Raw genomic sequence first — 17,425 nt, 5'->3', positions numbered from 1 at the left:
AGAGTCTGAGCTGTGGTGGTCGGTGGACAACAGAGGCTTTTTAGAGGGACATATACAGTATATGAGAAATTTTCACTTGTCATGTTCTTTTGACATCACAAAAATCTCTTTGGGCCAAAAATCTTGTCTCTTTGGGTCAACATGTGCCTGAGGTGATAGTGTGAATTATGTTTGAACCACTGAAGCCCTATTTAAAAAATACCAGATCTACAGCCACACAACGCGTTGCATAAGGCATATAATTACATGCCAAAAATAGGGATGCCAGTTAAATGCTTAATAAAAGTATGCAGGAGTATATACTGTATATCTCTGCTGTCTGCGGGGAAAAAAACACCTAACTCCAAAATGTTCATTTTTCAGGAAATGAAAAAACATCATATCTGGTTTTAGTCCAAATCAAAGTCGTACGATTTGTCACACACGTTACCGCAGTGAAATTTGTTCTCCGCATTTGACCCATCTCTTGGAGCGGTGAGCTGCAGCCATGCCGCGCTCAGGAATCATTTGATTTGATTGATTCAGTGGAGGTAGGATGTTTTCACCGAATCACGTTTTTAATACTTTCCATCGATAGCATTATTTTCCGGGGGAAAAAAATGGAGTTAGGTGGTTTCTTCTGGACCGCAACGAATATAAAATAATGGAAAAGGTCAATGCATAGTTGCATAATGTATGACGAGAATGAAAGAATGTTAAAATAGTGAACCTTTCATAATGAACCACTGAAATTGTTTAACCACTTAAACCCCAGATGTTGGAGTCCCGCAGGGTTCTATACTAGTTACTTTTCTGTTTTCAATGGACATTACGGCGTGTGGTGAGCTTCTCCATCTGCTATATTCCTTTGAAGGTTTTCCCAGAATACGGATGCTGGGGTTTAGTTTAATCCACGTTAGTTCAGTTCATGTAAATGATGAACATAATATTGTCCAAAACTGTTACTTTTCAGGATTCAAATTAAAACAATCTGCTGCCTACTTTTGATGCTATTGTGTAACGCAGTAGTGTGATCACGCAGGGCATTAATTTACGGGGGGAAAAAAGTAAAACTATGGAGATAAGAGGTTTCTACCCGACAGCAACTATATACGCATAGAAACCAAACGATTCACGGTGAGTGAACAATACTGTAAGCGATAGTGAGCCAGGATAGGAACACATGACTCATCACGTGTGTGAGGGAGGTGAAGGTACCGAGTGTTGATGTGTGTGTCTGTGTGTGTGTGCGTGTGTGCGTGCACGTGCGTGTGCGCTTGGGTCTCCTCACAGCTTTGATGAGTCGGTAGAGGAGCCGTTCTCATTGCCCGCTCCTCCCTTCAGTTCCTATAAGTGAGTGAGTGAGTGGGGGTCTCCTCCCATGGGGGTTTGCTCCACCCGCCTGCCAGGGTCTCTCCTTTGGGGTGTTTAGAGTGTGACTCTCAACCGCTTTGGCTTGTGACCTCCCAAACCCACCTCTGCCACCTTTTTCTTTTTGCAAAGAGATTGGTTATTTTCAACAAAGGGATTTTGTGTAGGGAGAGTGGACCAAGTGTAGTATAGGTTAGGTAAAGTTAGCATACGTTGTGGCAAATCTGCAAAAACAATGCTTACCACTAGCTTTCTTCACAGATGTGTTCATAAAGGTGTCTACTATCACAGAAAAAAATGTTCCAACCCAACTCCCTTGGGAAACTTTGTGACAGCTGCTGAAGGTTGGGGTACCATTATCAACCAATATAAGGCACAAGAAAAAAATCCAAATTTCATTATACTTTAAGTAGCATGTGACATGTCAAACTAGGGGGTTTGGTTTTCAAGATTCTGAATCCATTGCAAGCATTAGTTTTGCACAAAAAACACTCCTTTGCCTAAAAATGCCGTCATCACAATTGTGATGAGGTCAGCACATTTGGGCACATTTGGGCAAGTGGCTATGGCCGAATTTAGCCCAAGGAGTATTTTTGTGCAACACTCATGCTTGGAATGGATTCAGCATCATGAAAACCCCCTAGTTTGACATGTCACATGCTACTTAAAGTATAATGACATTTTGAATTATTTGCCTTATATTGGTTGATAATGGTACCCCAACTTTCAGCAGCTGTCACAAAGTTTCCCAAGGGAGTTGGGTTGGAACATTTTTTTCTGTGATAGTAGACACTTTTATGAACACATCTGTGAAGAAAGCTAGTGGTAAGCATTTTTTTTGCAGATTTGCCACAACTTATATACAAGCAAAAAAACAACCCAAAATCATTTTTTTAAAGAACAAAAACAATGTATTTTTAGTACCTCTAAAAGTATGTCTACTGTATTTCCACCAATATTTTGTTTACCTATTATGGTCACATTTCTAGTAGCCTCTGGGAGGTCGCGACCCATGGGGTTGAGAAGCACACAGCCTTGCAGTTTGAACACTAACCCGCCCCCCGCCCCCCATCAGATTGAACTAGCACTCTACCGTAGTTCTCTCCTTCTGTGTTTCTGCTGTCTAGAAGTAACAGGGTTATCCTGGGATGTCTGTAACTGCAGCGTACAGTAGAGCTCTTCACAGGTCCAAAAACATGGTCCCGAACCCGAAATGGATCTGTGAAATTTTATCAGATTCCGACCCGTTCTGAAAACATTTTCAAATAAGAAAACCAAACCCGAGTGGACCCGTGGTCCGAGATCCGGTTATCTCCGAGATTCCGAGAGTAATCAATGATTGTACTCCGGTGTTTTCAAATCAGCCTGGCAAGGCAGTGGCAGCTGGCTTGCCTTGCAGTATGGTAGGCTACGCATGCATTGCGTAGCTCAACTTTAATGTTGTTGCGCTGCAGTAATCCTATCCTAAACCAGCCAAAAAACGTTGTACAAGTTAAACTACATTTCATTGTAGTTCTCAGTGCAGTGCATTGCGATCGCGCCGCACACACGGTCACACAGTGGTATTACACAGTGGTATTCCCGCCCTGTGGGATACAGAGCCGATTCCGACCCGGCTCCGAGTGATTATGATAAAACACAGATCCGACTCATGCAGATCTCGGGTCGTCTCGGGTATTTTTGGAATCGGGGGGGCCCTTGAAGAGCTGTAGCTGTGCTATACCCCCACCTTCTACTACTCACTGTGAGGTTAGGCCTGTCACAGTTATGACATGGACACTGCTGTCCACAGTAGGTGTTTTATGAGCGGAGGGGCGCTTTTGATGTCATCATGTCCATAGCGTTCACATGAAGAACTTAACACCCACAAGGTTCAAACCGATCAACCGTTGCTGTGCTTGAATGTCCTGATCTGTGTTATTAGCATAAATAGCTTAGCTGAAACATTATTTCTCATGGAAACACCAACTTGTCATGGTTGTGACAATGATTCAACGTTGGGTCGTAAAATGACCACGTTGTCAGACACAGCCAGGAGGATCAAAAGAGCAGCGCTCCTCTTCAAACGTTGAACTGTTTCCATCTTGAAGCACCCAGGACGCTGTGCCAAAAAACACTGGTCGACGGGAGCTCTGAAGCCATTGCATAGACAAAAAAATATGGACGAAGGGAACTGTAACGTAACCCATTGGTACTTTAAGTTTGTACAGACCCATTTGGAAGCCACTTTTTTGGCGAATTCAAAATCACCATCCAACACCATGCAACATGCAACAGCAGCCAGGGCGGTTCGTCACTTGGTAGAACTAGTAGAAGCCATAGAAACAGTCTTTTTTTGTTTCGTTTTTCCAATTAGCATGATATGCCCATTAATTCAAAGAAATATGATAAAGTAGGGTTACGTTATCATATTTCTTTTTTTAATTAATGGGACCATACTTTACTAAATGCATATCATGGTAATTGAAAAAATACTTTAAACGAGCAATTGAAAACGTAAAGTCCGGCCAAAACCTCATTCACTTGAATGGAGTAAAAATTATTCTGCAGCGAGCAGGAGGAGAAATAGCGACATCTGCAGGGCCATTAAATGGAACTGCATGCTGATAATGACTTCCAATATGGCCTCAGATCCAATGGAGCTTCCTTGCCACCTGGCGCTGCTGCAAAATAACGCTGGGCGTCTGCAGCGATGGAGCGTGATGCTCGGGCGCTGGGACAAGGAGCACCAGCACGCAGTAGTGTTTTTGCACTACTGCGTGCTGCGTACTCACATTTTGTACTTGAGTAAAAGTATCAATACTGCAATATAGAAATACTCTGTTACAAGTAAGTCCGGAATAAAACAAATAAAGGGTTAACTCACTCTTGTCATTCTGAGTGCGACCCATCACTTTTGTAAATGATATTGGTCTAAGTCAGATATCGCATCAGAAGAGTCGCGTTATTCTTGTGGTGGTATAGTAATGCAAACACACACACACACACACACACACACACACACACGCACCTCTTCCTTTTTCCCCACTAACGCTAAGAATGACCTAACTGGTTGCCTCCTCCTGCCTGTACAGTACAGCACCCTACTGGACCTCAATAACCTGCATGACTTCTGCTGGACTCCCCATAGCATTCGACCCCGGTCAGCTTGTCTGTCTGTCCTTCCGTCTAACTGTCTGTGTGCTTTTCGGGTGGCAACAGGAACAAGTCCCAGAAGAGTCGTTTTGACGAGGAGCTCCACAACGAGATGACCACCACCATTGATGAGCTCAGCAGCAAGTAGGTTCACTTATAGCGACTGTTGCTGTCAGGGCAGAAACTTCCAGTGATGGAAGAAGTACGCATATATTTTACATACGTAAAATCACACCCGTGTGAAATGAGCGGTGCAACTACTGTATACTTTGGTGAAACGGAAGTGAAAATTCTGCTGGCTTATCCTGTCTATGGGAACGCAGTTTTTAGAATTGTAATATCTCAAATTCTTCTTTTTGTATCAAAACAAGCTTGATTTTCACCTCATTTCTCTAGTCTAAATGATATGATTGCCGGTTACAAAATGGTTGTTATGGAGTTAAAATGTTTTGGGTGAATTAAATAACATTCGTGGGACCTGTTAAATAGCGAATATTCACTTCCTGATTCTCGTTTTCCGAGATACATTGGACATTTCCCCTGAAGCCAACGATTAGAAGAAAAAAAGTCAATGTGATGAATGTTAATGGACTCGAAACCCAGTCTCATTTTCTTTGTCCCTGGCTATCTCTCTCTAACCCCCCTCCTCGTCTGTCTGTCTGTCTGTCTGTCTGTCTGTCTGTCAGGCAGTGGTTCAAGTCTGAGGAGACGAGCAGCCTGGCTGTGTGGTTCCCAAAGAAGGTTTTGGAGAAGCAGGTAAGTTTGTTACACAGAGCCCTGCAACATTGTTGTCTACTACTCAGCCTGTGTGTCTCAGAGGACGACTTACAGACAGTTCAGAAATGTACCTATTACCCACCACTGGGGGTAATAGAAACTGCAGTCTTTCTATTCCTGAAAAGTTAGCACGCTATTATTAACCAAAGCAATTGTTATCGCATTAACAAAACAAATACATCTTGATTGAAATGACCACACCTGCTGTGATGACTGATGACTCACTCACTGGTAGTTGGGTGTCTGAACTGTCCACAGTTGTCCTCTGAGACACAGAGTGACTAGACAAAATATTTTAGCATCTTACAATGAGGTCAAATTGTATTATGAAGAAGAGCGGTTTCCACTGGTCATCAAATTATTGGCTTAGGAATGCGACAAAAACAATGTCCATGAATTCAAGGCTTCATGGGCTCTAATTGAATTTAAAAAATAAGTAACTTTTTGGGTGAACTACTACTTTAATGCCTTGGGTCCCCAGCAATATTATAGTTAATAGTGTTACAATCATTTTAACTGTATTTTATACTTATGGCTATTCAAAAATAGCAAATACAAGTTTATAGCGCTTCACTTTGTGCCTCGCTATGATCTTGTAGATCTGCTATTTTTGAAAAATCTTAAAAGTCGTTGCTTCTGGGGGTCCCTGGTATAAAATATGTTTTGAGATGGGAGGTCCGCAGCCAAATGTATATCATTTTGGGGGTCCTTGACATGAAAAGGTTTGAGAACCACTGCTTTAATTGTGTTAAAGCAGACTTTAAACGAAACAGTGCGTCATGCTGTGCTCTCTCTCTCTTTCTCTTTCTCTCCTCAGTACAGAGCTTTGGACCTGCCCATGTTCAAGCACTACATGGGCTGTGCCACCTTCATCTTCCTCTGCATCTTCATGGTTCAGATGTTTGTCACAAACGAGTAAGTGTCCACATAAATTAAATGAAACAAAACAGTCCCTCATCAGTCAATGGAGATGTCATCCGGGATGATTCCCAATTATCCAGTCACCTCTGTTTGCTGATGTTTAACCCATTATCTAGATGGAAAGGATGGTGTTATAACCCAGTCTAGGGGGCCTGAGACATGAAAATGATGCTCCCGCATTCCCCAACTCCCAAGCAGCCACACCAACAAAGGATAAAAAAAGAACAAAATAACTATATTAACAAGATAGAAATAACAAGTTTAGAGTTCATAAAGTAGTTTCATAAATGGGTAATAAGGTAAGCTAACAGGTATGTGGGTTAAGGGCAAATTAGAACAAATGAGATAATCAAAAAGTAAAAAAAGAATTTCTGACCCAACAAAAATAACCAAATACAATGTATTACCTCCTTAAGATAAACAATACTCAAAACAACCAACAAAACAAACTCAATATAACTTAACTCAAATCAACAGAACAGCAAAGTTCTTGGAGATGATCTTGAATATGTTCTTGGAGAATGCCACTTCTTAAAGACCTAGTGAAATGAAAAATACGTTTTTCACACTTTTAGACCATATCCGTGGTCATCATATGGGCATACCTAAAAATGGATGCCAAAATAATGGGAATATTTACATTTTTGTGTATTTTTATATCAAAAAGTCCATGAAAATCGAATGTTAATTACTTCCTTTGAAAGAAAACATGCTGCGTGATGACGTGCAGAGGCTCACATGCATATTAATGAATCTTGATTAAATTCACCTGTTTGATTCCCATTGCTGCGTCGTCCTCCACACAACAGCTCTAAGGTATATTAGACATAGTTCAATGTTGAAAATGAGTGGTATTCACAAGCTCACAATGGAAAACCGTGGGACGCTCTCTGAGCCTGTAGATCCGTCATTTTAGATTAAGACAAAAATCTTTAAAATGTCCTTTTGTCTTTGTCCCTCAGTGCGTCCACGTTGGGGATGTCATTTGGCGTGCTAGTCTGTGTCCTCGTGCTGACCCTGGCCATCTGTTTTGCAGGTCATCTTCAGGTCAGTATGTGCCAGTGGTGGAAAAAGTACTCGCATGTTTTACTGAAGTAAAAGTACTAATCATCCTCGTGTCTCTCCTCTCATCCTCGTGTCTCTCCTCTCATCCTTGTGTCTCTCCACAGCGGTTGTTTCCAGATAAGTTGTCCGGCTGCAGCTGGCTGTCGGCCGTGTCGGAGGCAGTGGTGAAGCGGCCGTGTGTGCGCCTCCCCCTGGCCACCATCACCACCGCTGTCATCGTCCTCCTGGCAGTGTTCAACCTGGTACGGTGCTTCCAGGACAATATGTGACCATTCATAGGTTTACTCAGTGCTGGAAAAAGTACTCAAATGTTTTACTTATAATAAAGTATGCTTTGACACTGTCCCGCCCCCAGTGCTTCATTCAGACAGCTGTGCCAGAAATGTGTCCGGGTGGTGAAGGTACTGAGCGTCTTCACATGAATGAGTCCCATGAGGAGGGAACCATGGACCTCTTCTACCTGCCTGTGAGTGGCTGGCCTGCTTTTACACACACACACACACACACACACACACACACACACACACACACACACACACACACACACACACACACACACACACACACACACACACACACACACCTTTGCCAAATCATACTACTGATGATGATACATTTCAGTAGAATAATCAACTTTCATGCATATCCCTAATATATGTATGATCATTTTGTGTGTGTGTGTGTGTATCAGTACTCTGTGTTCAGCTGCATCCTGTCTCTGGTGGCGTGCGGGGTGTTCCTTCGGGTGAGTTTTGAGCTGAAGGTGCTCTTCCTCTCCCTGGCCTCCACGGCCTACTACATCCTCATCCTCAGCTCCAAGAGAGAGCTGTTCCTGGCCTATGGGAACCTGCTCTACACACACATCAATAACGACTGGAACTGCAGCAAGTGAGTGTTGAGCACTAAAACTGTGTATTGTTATATTAAAATTAATAAATCTATCCATTACTAACCCCATGGAGACTTGAATTCATGGATTGTTTTTTGTTTTTGTCGCATTCCTAAGCCAATACTTTGTTGACCAGCAGTGGAGACACCTTTTTTCCCCTATGGAGACACGAAGAGTCAATATTATTGACTTAGGAATGAGAAAATAAATCACACCATAATATGAAGTGAGCAGTGGCTTTGGGGGGTTGTTATGACCCCCTCCTCCTTGGTGTGTGTGTGCGTGTGTGTGTGCGCGCTGCAGTGGTCAATGGATGTGTGTGTGTGGTATTGCCGTACTCAAGCGGACATACATATATAGGGACACACAAAGCCCTTCTTTGGAGACTGTGTGCCACTAGCCTGGCATTGCGATACTATTATACCACTTGGCTGGGCTCCGCCTCGGGGCATAATGCATATGCAATAGGGGCGGATGAAGTCTGGCCGCGCCAGGCTAGTGTGCCACCGCTCCAAAATATCCTTGAATTCAAGTCTCCATAGGGTGAGTCATTGATATAAACTTTCATCTGGGGGTTGAACAATCCATTTAAGGTATTGTCTCATTATAATGACATTTATAATGCAACACATGTCATAAATGTTTATAATTAATTATGCACAACAACTTATAACAAGGTTTATTAAGTATTATAAGTGCTGGTCCTAATGCATTATGCTCCTTTTGTATGTTGAGTTGACCCCTGCTTATAATCCATTATAATTCATTATAAATGTTCTTATAATGCATCAGACCCAACCTTAACATCCAGTTTGAAAAGACTGGATGAGCAGTGTGAAAGGGGAGTGTCTGTAGCTATTATTGAATTGTGACTTTTCTATATTTAACAATTTTTGCTTTGTATATTATATCATTTGTATGGATGGATGTTTCATATTGGGCTGAAATGCAGCTCTCTTTGACCGGGTTTCTCTTAACAAGGACATTCTTGACCTTAGAGAGGTGCCTGGTCGGATCAAAGTTAGGGTTAGGGTTACATTTCAGTCAAAACCGGTCAATAAACAGGTCCAGCTGTGAGCTTTTGGAGCGTGTTGCAGTTTTGAAGACAGACATGTCGGTGTTGAGAGAGATGAGGCTGGTTTTGTGTTTCAGTTTTGAAGACGTGTCGATGCTGAGGGGCCTGGGTCTGGTGTTGTGTTTCAGTTTTGACAATCTGGGACTGGGTAGTCTACCCATTGGCAAAACAAAGGAAAAACAACGCCCTCTTTTCCTTTGAATTTAGAGACGACAGTTTTGAAGACATGTCCGTGACGGTGCTGAGGAGCCTGGGTCTAATGAAAGACCCCCAGGTGATGAGCTGTGTGTACATCACCCTCTTCCTCTTCACCATGTTCATCATCTCACAACAGGTAAGCTGTGCCTCCACTCACGCTCAGTGTTTTTAGCCTTTCTAGCAAGGTTATGCTAGAAGGATAACGCCTTCCATTTGTACTCAATTAAATAATCAGTAATCTAACAATTATACAGAGTGCGTCCTCAAAATGTGAGGACGGAAGGTGGCGTATATCTATTCTACGTACGAGCATAGACATGATAACGCCCCGCCTGCCTCTGATTGGCCTACCGACACTGCCAGCCTTACCAGAGTTTCCTCCGAGGTGGAAGATACATGCTGGATAGTCTGCCGCGAGGTTACTCCGTGGTGGGAAATAAATAAATAATACAAGTGCGATATCTATTATACAATTGAAAAGGTGTGCCCAAAAAGCTGTGCGCAACCCAGGAACAAAAGGCACCAGCTACTACGCCACTGACACACTGCAACACACACTGCAACAACCCACTAAACACACTAACACGTCACAGACTTACCCTCCGTGTCGATCCATGGCTATCTCCTCATGTCGCGCAGCACGCCCACACTCAACACCACCCGCGTAAAAATTGTCATTGCACTGCCACTAAAGCCGCCTCCCGTCCAGACTCACACACAATATCACTATCAATAATAAACACAAACACGCCACAAGCACCGACACCCCCGCCTAATTTGTTGCCAGGTCTATGAAAACAAGCCCAGAAAAAATGCCATTCAACACGCTACTTACAACTCGCTTACAATTCGCGGACCTGGCAACACTGCATCCTGTTTTCCCATTGGCCGATTGCTGTGCTACATCCCCCTCATGTTCTCACCACCCCGTTCGGCTACACCACACACACTAACCTACACAATTCTCCACATGCAACACAGGGCCCTTATTGGCTAGCCCCCTCACATGGCGATCCCCACGCAGCAAAACACAGGCCAGCCAGCCACACACACACACCCACACACACACAACGGCCACGTTCGGAAATATCGCACTGAGCGCACTGTGCAAATGCAATGCAAACTAATAGGCGACTGTGCTTTGGTGCGGTATTTCCGAACGCGCCCATCTCATCGCCACAACGCGCGCAGTCGGATGCCAAGCTCTTCCGCGCATTATTCCTTTCCCAGTCTCACCACACCACGGACTCATTGTAACCTCGCATCAGTGTCACTGCAGACACGTAATCACACTGTGGAGGATTTGTGACTGAGTGACTGTGTGTGTGTGTGTGTGTGTGTGTGTGTGTGTGTGTAGTTTGATTTCAGCATGTTTTACACTGCACAGTTGCGCAGTGCACACCATGGGACAAATCGGCTTTTCACCCCCTGCCACTGTGCCCACAAACGCATGTACAAGAGGAAAACAATCTAAACATTATATACTAACGTCAGCATCGGGCACATTAACACACACAAGCGTTATTAGTTGAGTTTTCTTATTGAAGTGCCTCTGAATTGTAACTGTGCGTTTATGTCAGTCAGCGATGCGATCCGTTGTTATTCAGCCACCAGCAGCACCATACGCACGGACTGGAGAGAGGCGACGTGTTTCTCTCCCTTCGGCTCATGTAGCCCTCATTGTAACTACAAATATTGTTCCCGAAGAAACAATGTGGGGTCACTGCAATCCAACAGATTGTAGGCCTACTATAATGCAGTCAAGGTCCCCACAAAAATATACTACAGTATGTTCTGCTCCATTCTCAACATCTTTTGGTTTCCAAAAACAGTAACTTATTGTAAGTAAACAAAAACAGTAAAAAGCAGTTTCATGTGTGCTTATTTTAATTTAATTTAATTTGCTTTGATGTGAAAATAAAATACAACAAATAATAATAATACCCATCCGTTACTACATGTGAAGGGCACAATACTGGGTTTAAAAACAGCTGAAACATGAAGTGGAGTCTGTCAAATCTCGCAATTTCCTTCTTCCCATTGCGCTGCAACGGAACTAGGATGAGCCGCCCGAAGGGCGGCGAAATTCTAGTATAATACAAGAGAATGACAGCTTGGCACGTGTGACAGTAACTTTTATTTTTGTGGAAGAGGCAAACTAATATTGTTTATGCCGTTGGCCTGTTTATTTGTATACATTGTGGGGACTGAACAACACCAAGACACTCGGGTGGATACAGAATATCGCCAATGCGGCTATTTATTGTTGACAGACCCGTGGGTATGGGCTTGATAACGGTCAGAACACAAATGCACAATTGAAACAGAAAATGTCACTCGTTGTGGGAGCTCCAGGCTTTCCTGTCCTTTCCCTACAGGTGGCGCTGGCCGGCTCTGTCCCTACAAGAGGCTCACGGTGAATGTCTGTCACAATGTCTGTTTACTCCTGGCTGTGATCCATGGACGGTTACTTCTTTCTCCGTCTAACTCCAGCCAGGAGGGGTTTATATGGTCCGATTTATCGTCGGGAGCGGGTTACCTATATGTGGAGGAGAGACGTGGTTATTAGCGATTGCTTCATACATCAATGCTGTGAGCCAGTCGTGTGTGTGTGTGAGAGGAGTCGCTTACCGCCAGAGCATGGCCCGACCTGTTCGCTTAGAGAGTCAGAGAGGAAATGAGGGCAGAGACAGCCTCGTCTACACCTTATCACTCTGTCTAGACACACAGGTGGCCTTGATGAGTAGGCATGAACTTGGGACAGAATGTAGGCGGGTACGTAGCGAGCGTCTACCAGCTGGCCGAGTGGTGGGCGTGGTCTTCTTGGCTGCTCTCTGCCTCTCTCCCACTGGCTCTCTCGGGGCACATGCTTACCTGGCGGCCTGTTGCCTAGCGACATGCCACACATCCTCCCTCCAAGCTTGCCGGTGGCTCCGGAAGCTTCAGTCTCTTCCTCGTACCTCCTGGAAAGCGCGTCTGCATGCGCTATGTCCTTGCCGGGCCGGTGTTGGACGTCGAACTTATAGTCCTGCAGCTCGAGGAACCATCTGGTGACCCGGTCATTCCTGTCTTTGTTGCGGGACATCCACTTCAGGGGGGCGTGATCTGTGACGACGGTGAACTGCCTCCCCCAGAGGTAGTATCGAAGGTGATGAATAGCCCATTTGATGGCGAGACACTCCTTCTCCACCGTGGCATAGTTGCGCTCGTGCCGGAGTAGTTTTCGACTGACATATGTCACCGGGTGCTCTTCTCCGCCTATGACCTGTGAGAGCACGGCCCCTACCCCCGTTCCCGAGGCGTCGGTGTGGAGGACGAACGGTTTGCTGAAGTTCGGGGCAACGAGGACCGGTTCCTCGCATATAGCCGCTTTCAGAGTGTGGAAAGCCTTCTCCGCCTCGGGGGTCCAACCGACGTGGTGGGGCAGGCTCTTCTTGGTCAGGTCATATAGCGGTGCTGCAAGGGTGGCAAAGTCTTTAATAAATTTCTGATAATAGGCAATGAGCCCCATAAATGATTTCACCTGCTTCTTGGTGATCGGTCGGGGCCAGTCCCTCAGCCGCTCCACTTTCTTCCGCTGGGGTTTGACGCAGCCTCTTCCCACTGTGAAGCCCAAGTAATCTGTCTCCGTCAGGCCGATGCGACATTTTTTGGCGTTGGCTACAAGCCCGGCTTTGCGCAGCGCTCCGAGCACTGCCTCGAGGTGTTGTAGGTGTGACCGCCAGGTGGCGCTGTGGACCACGATGTCGTCTAAATAAGCTCCCGCAAAGTCACGGTGGGGTCTAAGGACCCGGTCCATTAGCCGCTGAAACGTGGCGGGGGCTCCATGGACACCGAACGGGAGGACTGTGTACTGAAAAAGGCCGTCCGGGGTAGAAAAGGCGGTTTTTGGCTTGGCCCGGGCCGATAATGGAACTTGCCAATACCCTTTTGTAAGGTCTAGTGTACTGACGAACCGGGCGGGGCCCAGCCGCTCGATCAACTCGTCCGAAAACACATCCGCGCACTGGCTAAGCAGCTCGTGCACGTCCTGCCGCTGCGTCGGTGATAGGTCTTCTCCTATGTGGACAGGGGGAGGCGGAGAGAAGGTGGTGAGTGAGAGACGGGGGGGAACAGTGCTAGGAGGGTGCCATTTTTTAAGAATGTTAACGTGGTATATCTGGTGCGCTTTTCGCCTGCCTGGCTGTCTCACTCTGTAGTTGACAGGGCCGATGCGCGTCTCCACCTCGTAGGGCCCCTGCCACTTGGCCAGAAACTTGCACTCGCTGGTTGGCACGAGGACGAGCACCTGCTCACCCACCTGGAACTCTCTCACGCGCGCCCCGCGGTTGTAGATGCGCGCTTGATCGCGCTGTGCGCGTTCCATGTGTTCGCGCACCATGGGCCAGATTTTGCGCGCTCTCTCCTGCAGCCTGTCAACATGCTCTATTACGCTTCTGTGCGGGGAAGGCTGCGTTTCCCACGCCTCTTTTGCTATGTCCAACAGTCCCCGAGGTCTCCTCCCATAGACCAATTCGAAGGGGGAGAAGCCTGTCGACGCCTGGGGGACCTCCCGAATAGAGAAGAGGACATAGGGGATTAGCTGGTCCCAATCTTTTCCGTCTATGTCGACCAGTTTCCTCAGCATCTTTTTCAAGGTCTGGTTAAAGCGCTCCACTAAGCCATCCGTCTCGGGGTGGTAAACTGAGGTGCGGATGCGCTTGATCTTTAACCATTTGTATAGCACGTTTAGCATGCGGGCCATGAAACATGTCCCCTGATCCGAAAGAATTTCAGCCGGTATCCCGACCCTGCTAAATAGCATTAACAACTCATGTGCTACTGTTTTGGCAGTGGCAGAGCGGAGCGGGATGGCCTCGGGGTACCGGGTGGCATAATCGACTATTACTAAGATGTAACGGTGCCCTCTAGCTGATTTGGGGAGTGGTCCCACAATGTCCATGGCTAGCCGTTCAAATGGGGTCTCAATAATAGGCAGCGGCACTAGCGGATTTCTAAACGCGGGCCGGGGGGCCGTCTTCTGACACTCAGGACAACTTTGGCAAAATATTTCGACAGCCCTCTTAACTCCTGGCCAGTAAAACCGTGCCAGTATACGGTCATAGGTTTTCTGTACGGCGAGGTGCGCGCCTAACTGGTGAGTGTGCGCCAGATACAGCACCCGAGTGACATACTGTTTTGGTACCAGAAGCTGTTCTACTTCCTCTTCTCTCTTGTCTTTAACCACCCGGTATAACAGCCCATCTTTACACATAAAGTAAGGGAAATTAAGTGCACTCACCCCGCTCTGCTTTTGTCCGTCAATGACGTCAACACGCTGCCGCGCCATCTCCAGGTTGGGATCACTCCACTGCGCTGTAGCGAATTCCCCCGTCCTCGGAGTGGGGGGGTTGTCCGCGGTGGGGAACTCTGCGAAGGGGTCCGGTCCTGGGGTGCAGGGTGGTCCGGGGTCCTCTTCGGTGCCGGGTTCGTCAAAGGGGTCCGGTCCTGGGATGCAGGGGGGTCCGGGGTCCTCTTCGGTGCCGGGTTCGTCAGCGCTGGGGGAGCTGTCACTTCCCGAGGCGTCAGACGGGGCTCCGAACGCTGGGCATGCGGGTCGCGTCCCCCGGGGTGGCCGTACTCGGCTTCGGCGGCGGCGGCCGCGGCGTGATCGCCTCCCTGGCGGCCTCTCCACGCCGGGGCGCCAGTGGCGCTCGAACAGTGGACAGTCATATCCGATCAGCAGGGGGACCGGTAGGGTTGGTACAACACCCGCTGACACTAGTGTGGTGCCGCGGGTGGTCTGAATGTGTATCTCGCTCACTGGGTAGTCACGCCGGTTTCCGTGCACACAGCTGACGGGCATGGTGGTCTCGCTCACGGGGCCGGCATAGTCGGCGTGGACCAGTGTCACGGCGCTGCCCGAGTCCAGCAGGGCCTCCGTGTCGACACCATTAATTCTCACCGGGAGGTTGGTGTGGCCACGGCGCTCAGTGCCAGTGTGCAGGCAGTGCCTGCTGGCGTCGGTGCTGCCCGCGGAGGGCATCGGGACATCGCCCCTGTCTCGGTCTGGACAGGACCAGGACAGGTGGTCAGCCTGGCCGCACACATAACAGCGGCGGGCCTGGCCCTGGTTCTGGTTCTGGTTCCGAGGGCTCCTCTCCTGTTTGCCGTTGCGCTGGCGGGGTGGTTGAGAGAGATGGAAGGTCCAGTTATGGAAACGCTGTGCGCGCGCCGGTAAGCTGAGGCCCTGGCGGGCGAGTATTGCCGTCTTTAGCCGTTGATAGTCTCGGGAGTCGGCAATGGACAAATCTCCCCATGCCCGTTGTGGTTCCCCTGTGAGAAACGGCGCCAGGATGTTGGCCCAGTCAACCACTGGCCAACGCTCTCGAGCCGCGGTGCGCTCAAACAAGTCGATGTACGTCTCGATGTCATCTTCTGGCGTGAGTTTAGTGAGTACTTCGGCCGGGTTGCGCGCAACGTTAGCCTCTCTATGGAAGTGGCGCACTAACTCATGTACCGAGGCTTGTAAATTGTTCTGGCTCTGAAGGAGCGCGTCAATTGCTGGGTCCCTTTCCATCTGTCCCTGAGAGGCTGGTGTGGTTCAGTTTGTAAAAACCCACTATTCTCCACCACTTGTGGGGACTGAACAACACCAAGACACTCGGGTGGATACAGAATATCGCCAATGCGGCTATTTATTGTTGACAGACCCGTGGGTATGGGCTTGATAACGGTCAGAACACAAATGCACAATTGAAACAGAAAATGTCACTCGTTGTGGGAGCTCCAGGCTTTCCTGTCCTTTCCCTACAGGTGGCGCTGGCCGGCTCTGTCCCTACAAGAGGCTCACGGTGAATGTCTGTCACAATGTCTGTTTACTCCTGGCTGTGATCCATGGACGGTTACTTCTTTCTCCGTCTAACTCCAGCCAGGAGGGGTTTATATGGTCCGATTTATCGTCGGGAGCGGGTTACCTATATGTGGAGGAGAGACGTGGTTATTAGCGATTGCTTCATACATCAATGCTGTGAGCCAGTCGTGTGTGTGTGTGAGAGGAGTCGCTTACCGCCAGAGCATGGCCCGACCTGTTCGCTTAGAGAGTCAGAGAGGAAATGAGGGCAGAGACAGCCTCGTCTACACCTTATCACTCTGTCTAGACACACAGGTGGCCTTGATGAGTAGGCATGAACTTGGGACAGAATGTAGGCGGGTACGTAGCGAGCGTCTACCAGCTGGCCGAGTGGTGGGCGTGGTCTTCTTGGCTGCTCTCTGCCTCTCTCCCACTGGCTCTCTCGGGGCACATGCTTACCTGGCGGCCTGTTGCCTAGCGACATGCCACAACATGTGTAAACTTGAAACATTATTGTAGTGTAAAAAGTTCTTGTAATAATGTGACTCTTTTCCCCTGATCTTTATCTTTTTTAGTATAATAGTATTTAGTTTAAAACTAACACTTTAATTTAGAACACAGCCAAATCCAATCGAATGCGCCACGGCAGGATTTTAAACCCACACACTTTACCACCGCGCCACCCTTAGTGCGGTAGAAAGCATTATTACCATTTTTGAGCCGAAATCATTCTTCCGTCCTTCCGTCTCGTCTTTCTCTCTTTGTAGAACGAGTACTGCTTCCGGCAGGACTTCCTGCTGAAGAACAAGAACCGCACTGAGCAGGACGAGATCGAGACCAGGGAGAACCTGAACCGGCTGCTGCTGGAGAATGTGCTGCCTGCCCACGTGGCCTCGCTGTTTGTAGGAGAGAACAAAAAGAACGAGGTGGGACTCCGCTGCTCAAACTATTTGGTTAATGCAAAGTACAAGGTAGGCAGATGTGTGGGTCCGTCACTTCTTCTCCTATCTATGCCGCCCTGCCTGGCCCTCCTCCACCACCACCACCATCACCTCCACCCTGTGCACAGTGTTGCCCAAAAAAATAGACCCAGTCTAATATTATCACTCTGCTGTTCCATGAACCATCTCCCCCATCAGAGTGGTAAAGCATTTTGACATCAGCATGGCTGGACGTGCAATGC

At 47.4% G+C, this 17,425-nt stretch overlaps 1 protein-coding gene across 2 annotated transcripts in view; it reads left to right on the top strand.

Moving 5' to 3' along the window:
- Nucleotides 1-17,425, top strand: part of adcy7 (adenylate cyclase 7) — a 60,665-nt gene that overhangs the window by 29,684 nt on the left and 13,556 nt on the right. The window contains exons 12-21 of one of the 2 annotated variants that reach the window (XM_079496741.1): nt 1,273-1,332; nt 4,552-4,629; nt 5,172-5,241; nt 6,080-6,177; nt 7,146-7,230; nt 7,353-7,490; nt 7,604-7,714; nt 7,940-8,136; nt 9,420-9,546; nt 17,010-17,168. In XM_079496741.1, coding sequence (XP_079352867.1) covers nt 1,273-1,332; nt 4,552-4,629; nt 5,172-5,241; nt 6,080-6,177; nt 7,146-7,230; nt 7,353-7,490; nt 7,604-7,714; nt 7,940-8,136; nt 9,420-9,546; nt 17,010-17,168 — 1,123 coding nt within the window. The remainder of the gene's footprint in view (nt 1-1,272; nt 1,333-4,551; nt 4,630-5,171; nt 5,242-6,079; nt 6,178-7,145; nt 7,231-7,352; nt 7,491-7,603; nt 7,715-7,939; nt 8,137-9,419; nt 9,547-17,009; nt 17,169-17,425) is intronic. The other variant, XM_079496742.1, reaches the window with a different exon arrangement.

Source organism: Electrona antarctica (genome assembly GCF_951216825.1).
Source record: "Electrona antarctica genome assembly, chromosome: 3".
Taxonomy (NCBI): domain Eukaryota; kingdom Metazoa; phylum Chordata; class Actinopteri; order Myctophiformes; family Myctophidae; genus Electrona; species Electrona antarctica.
The sequence above is the reverse complement of the archived record's forward strand: the minus strand, read 5'-3'. Positions and strand labels throughout refer to the sequence as shown.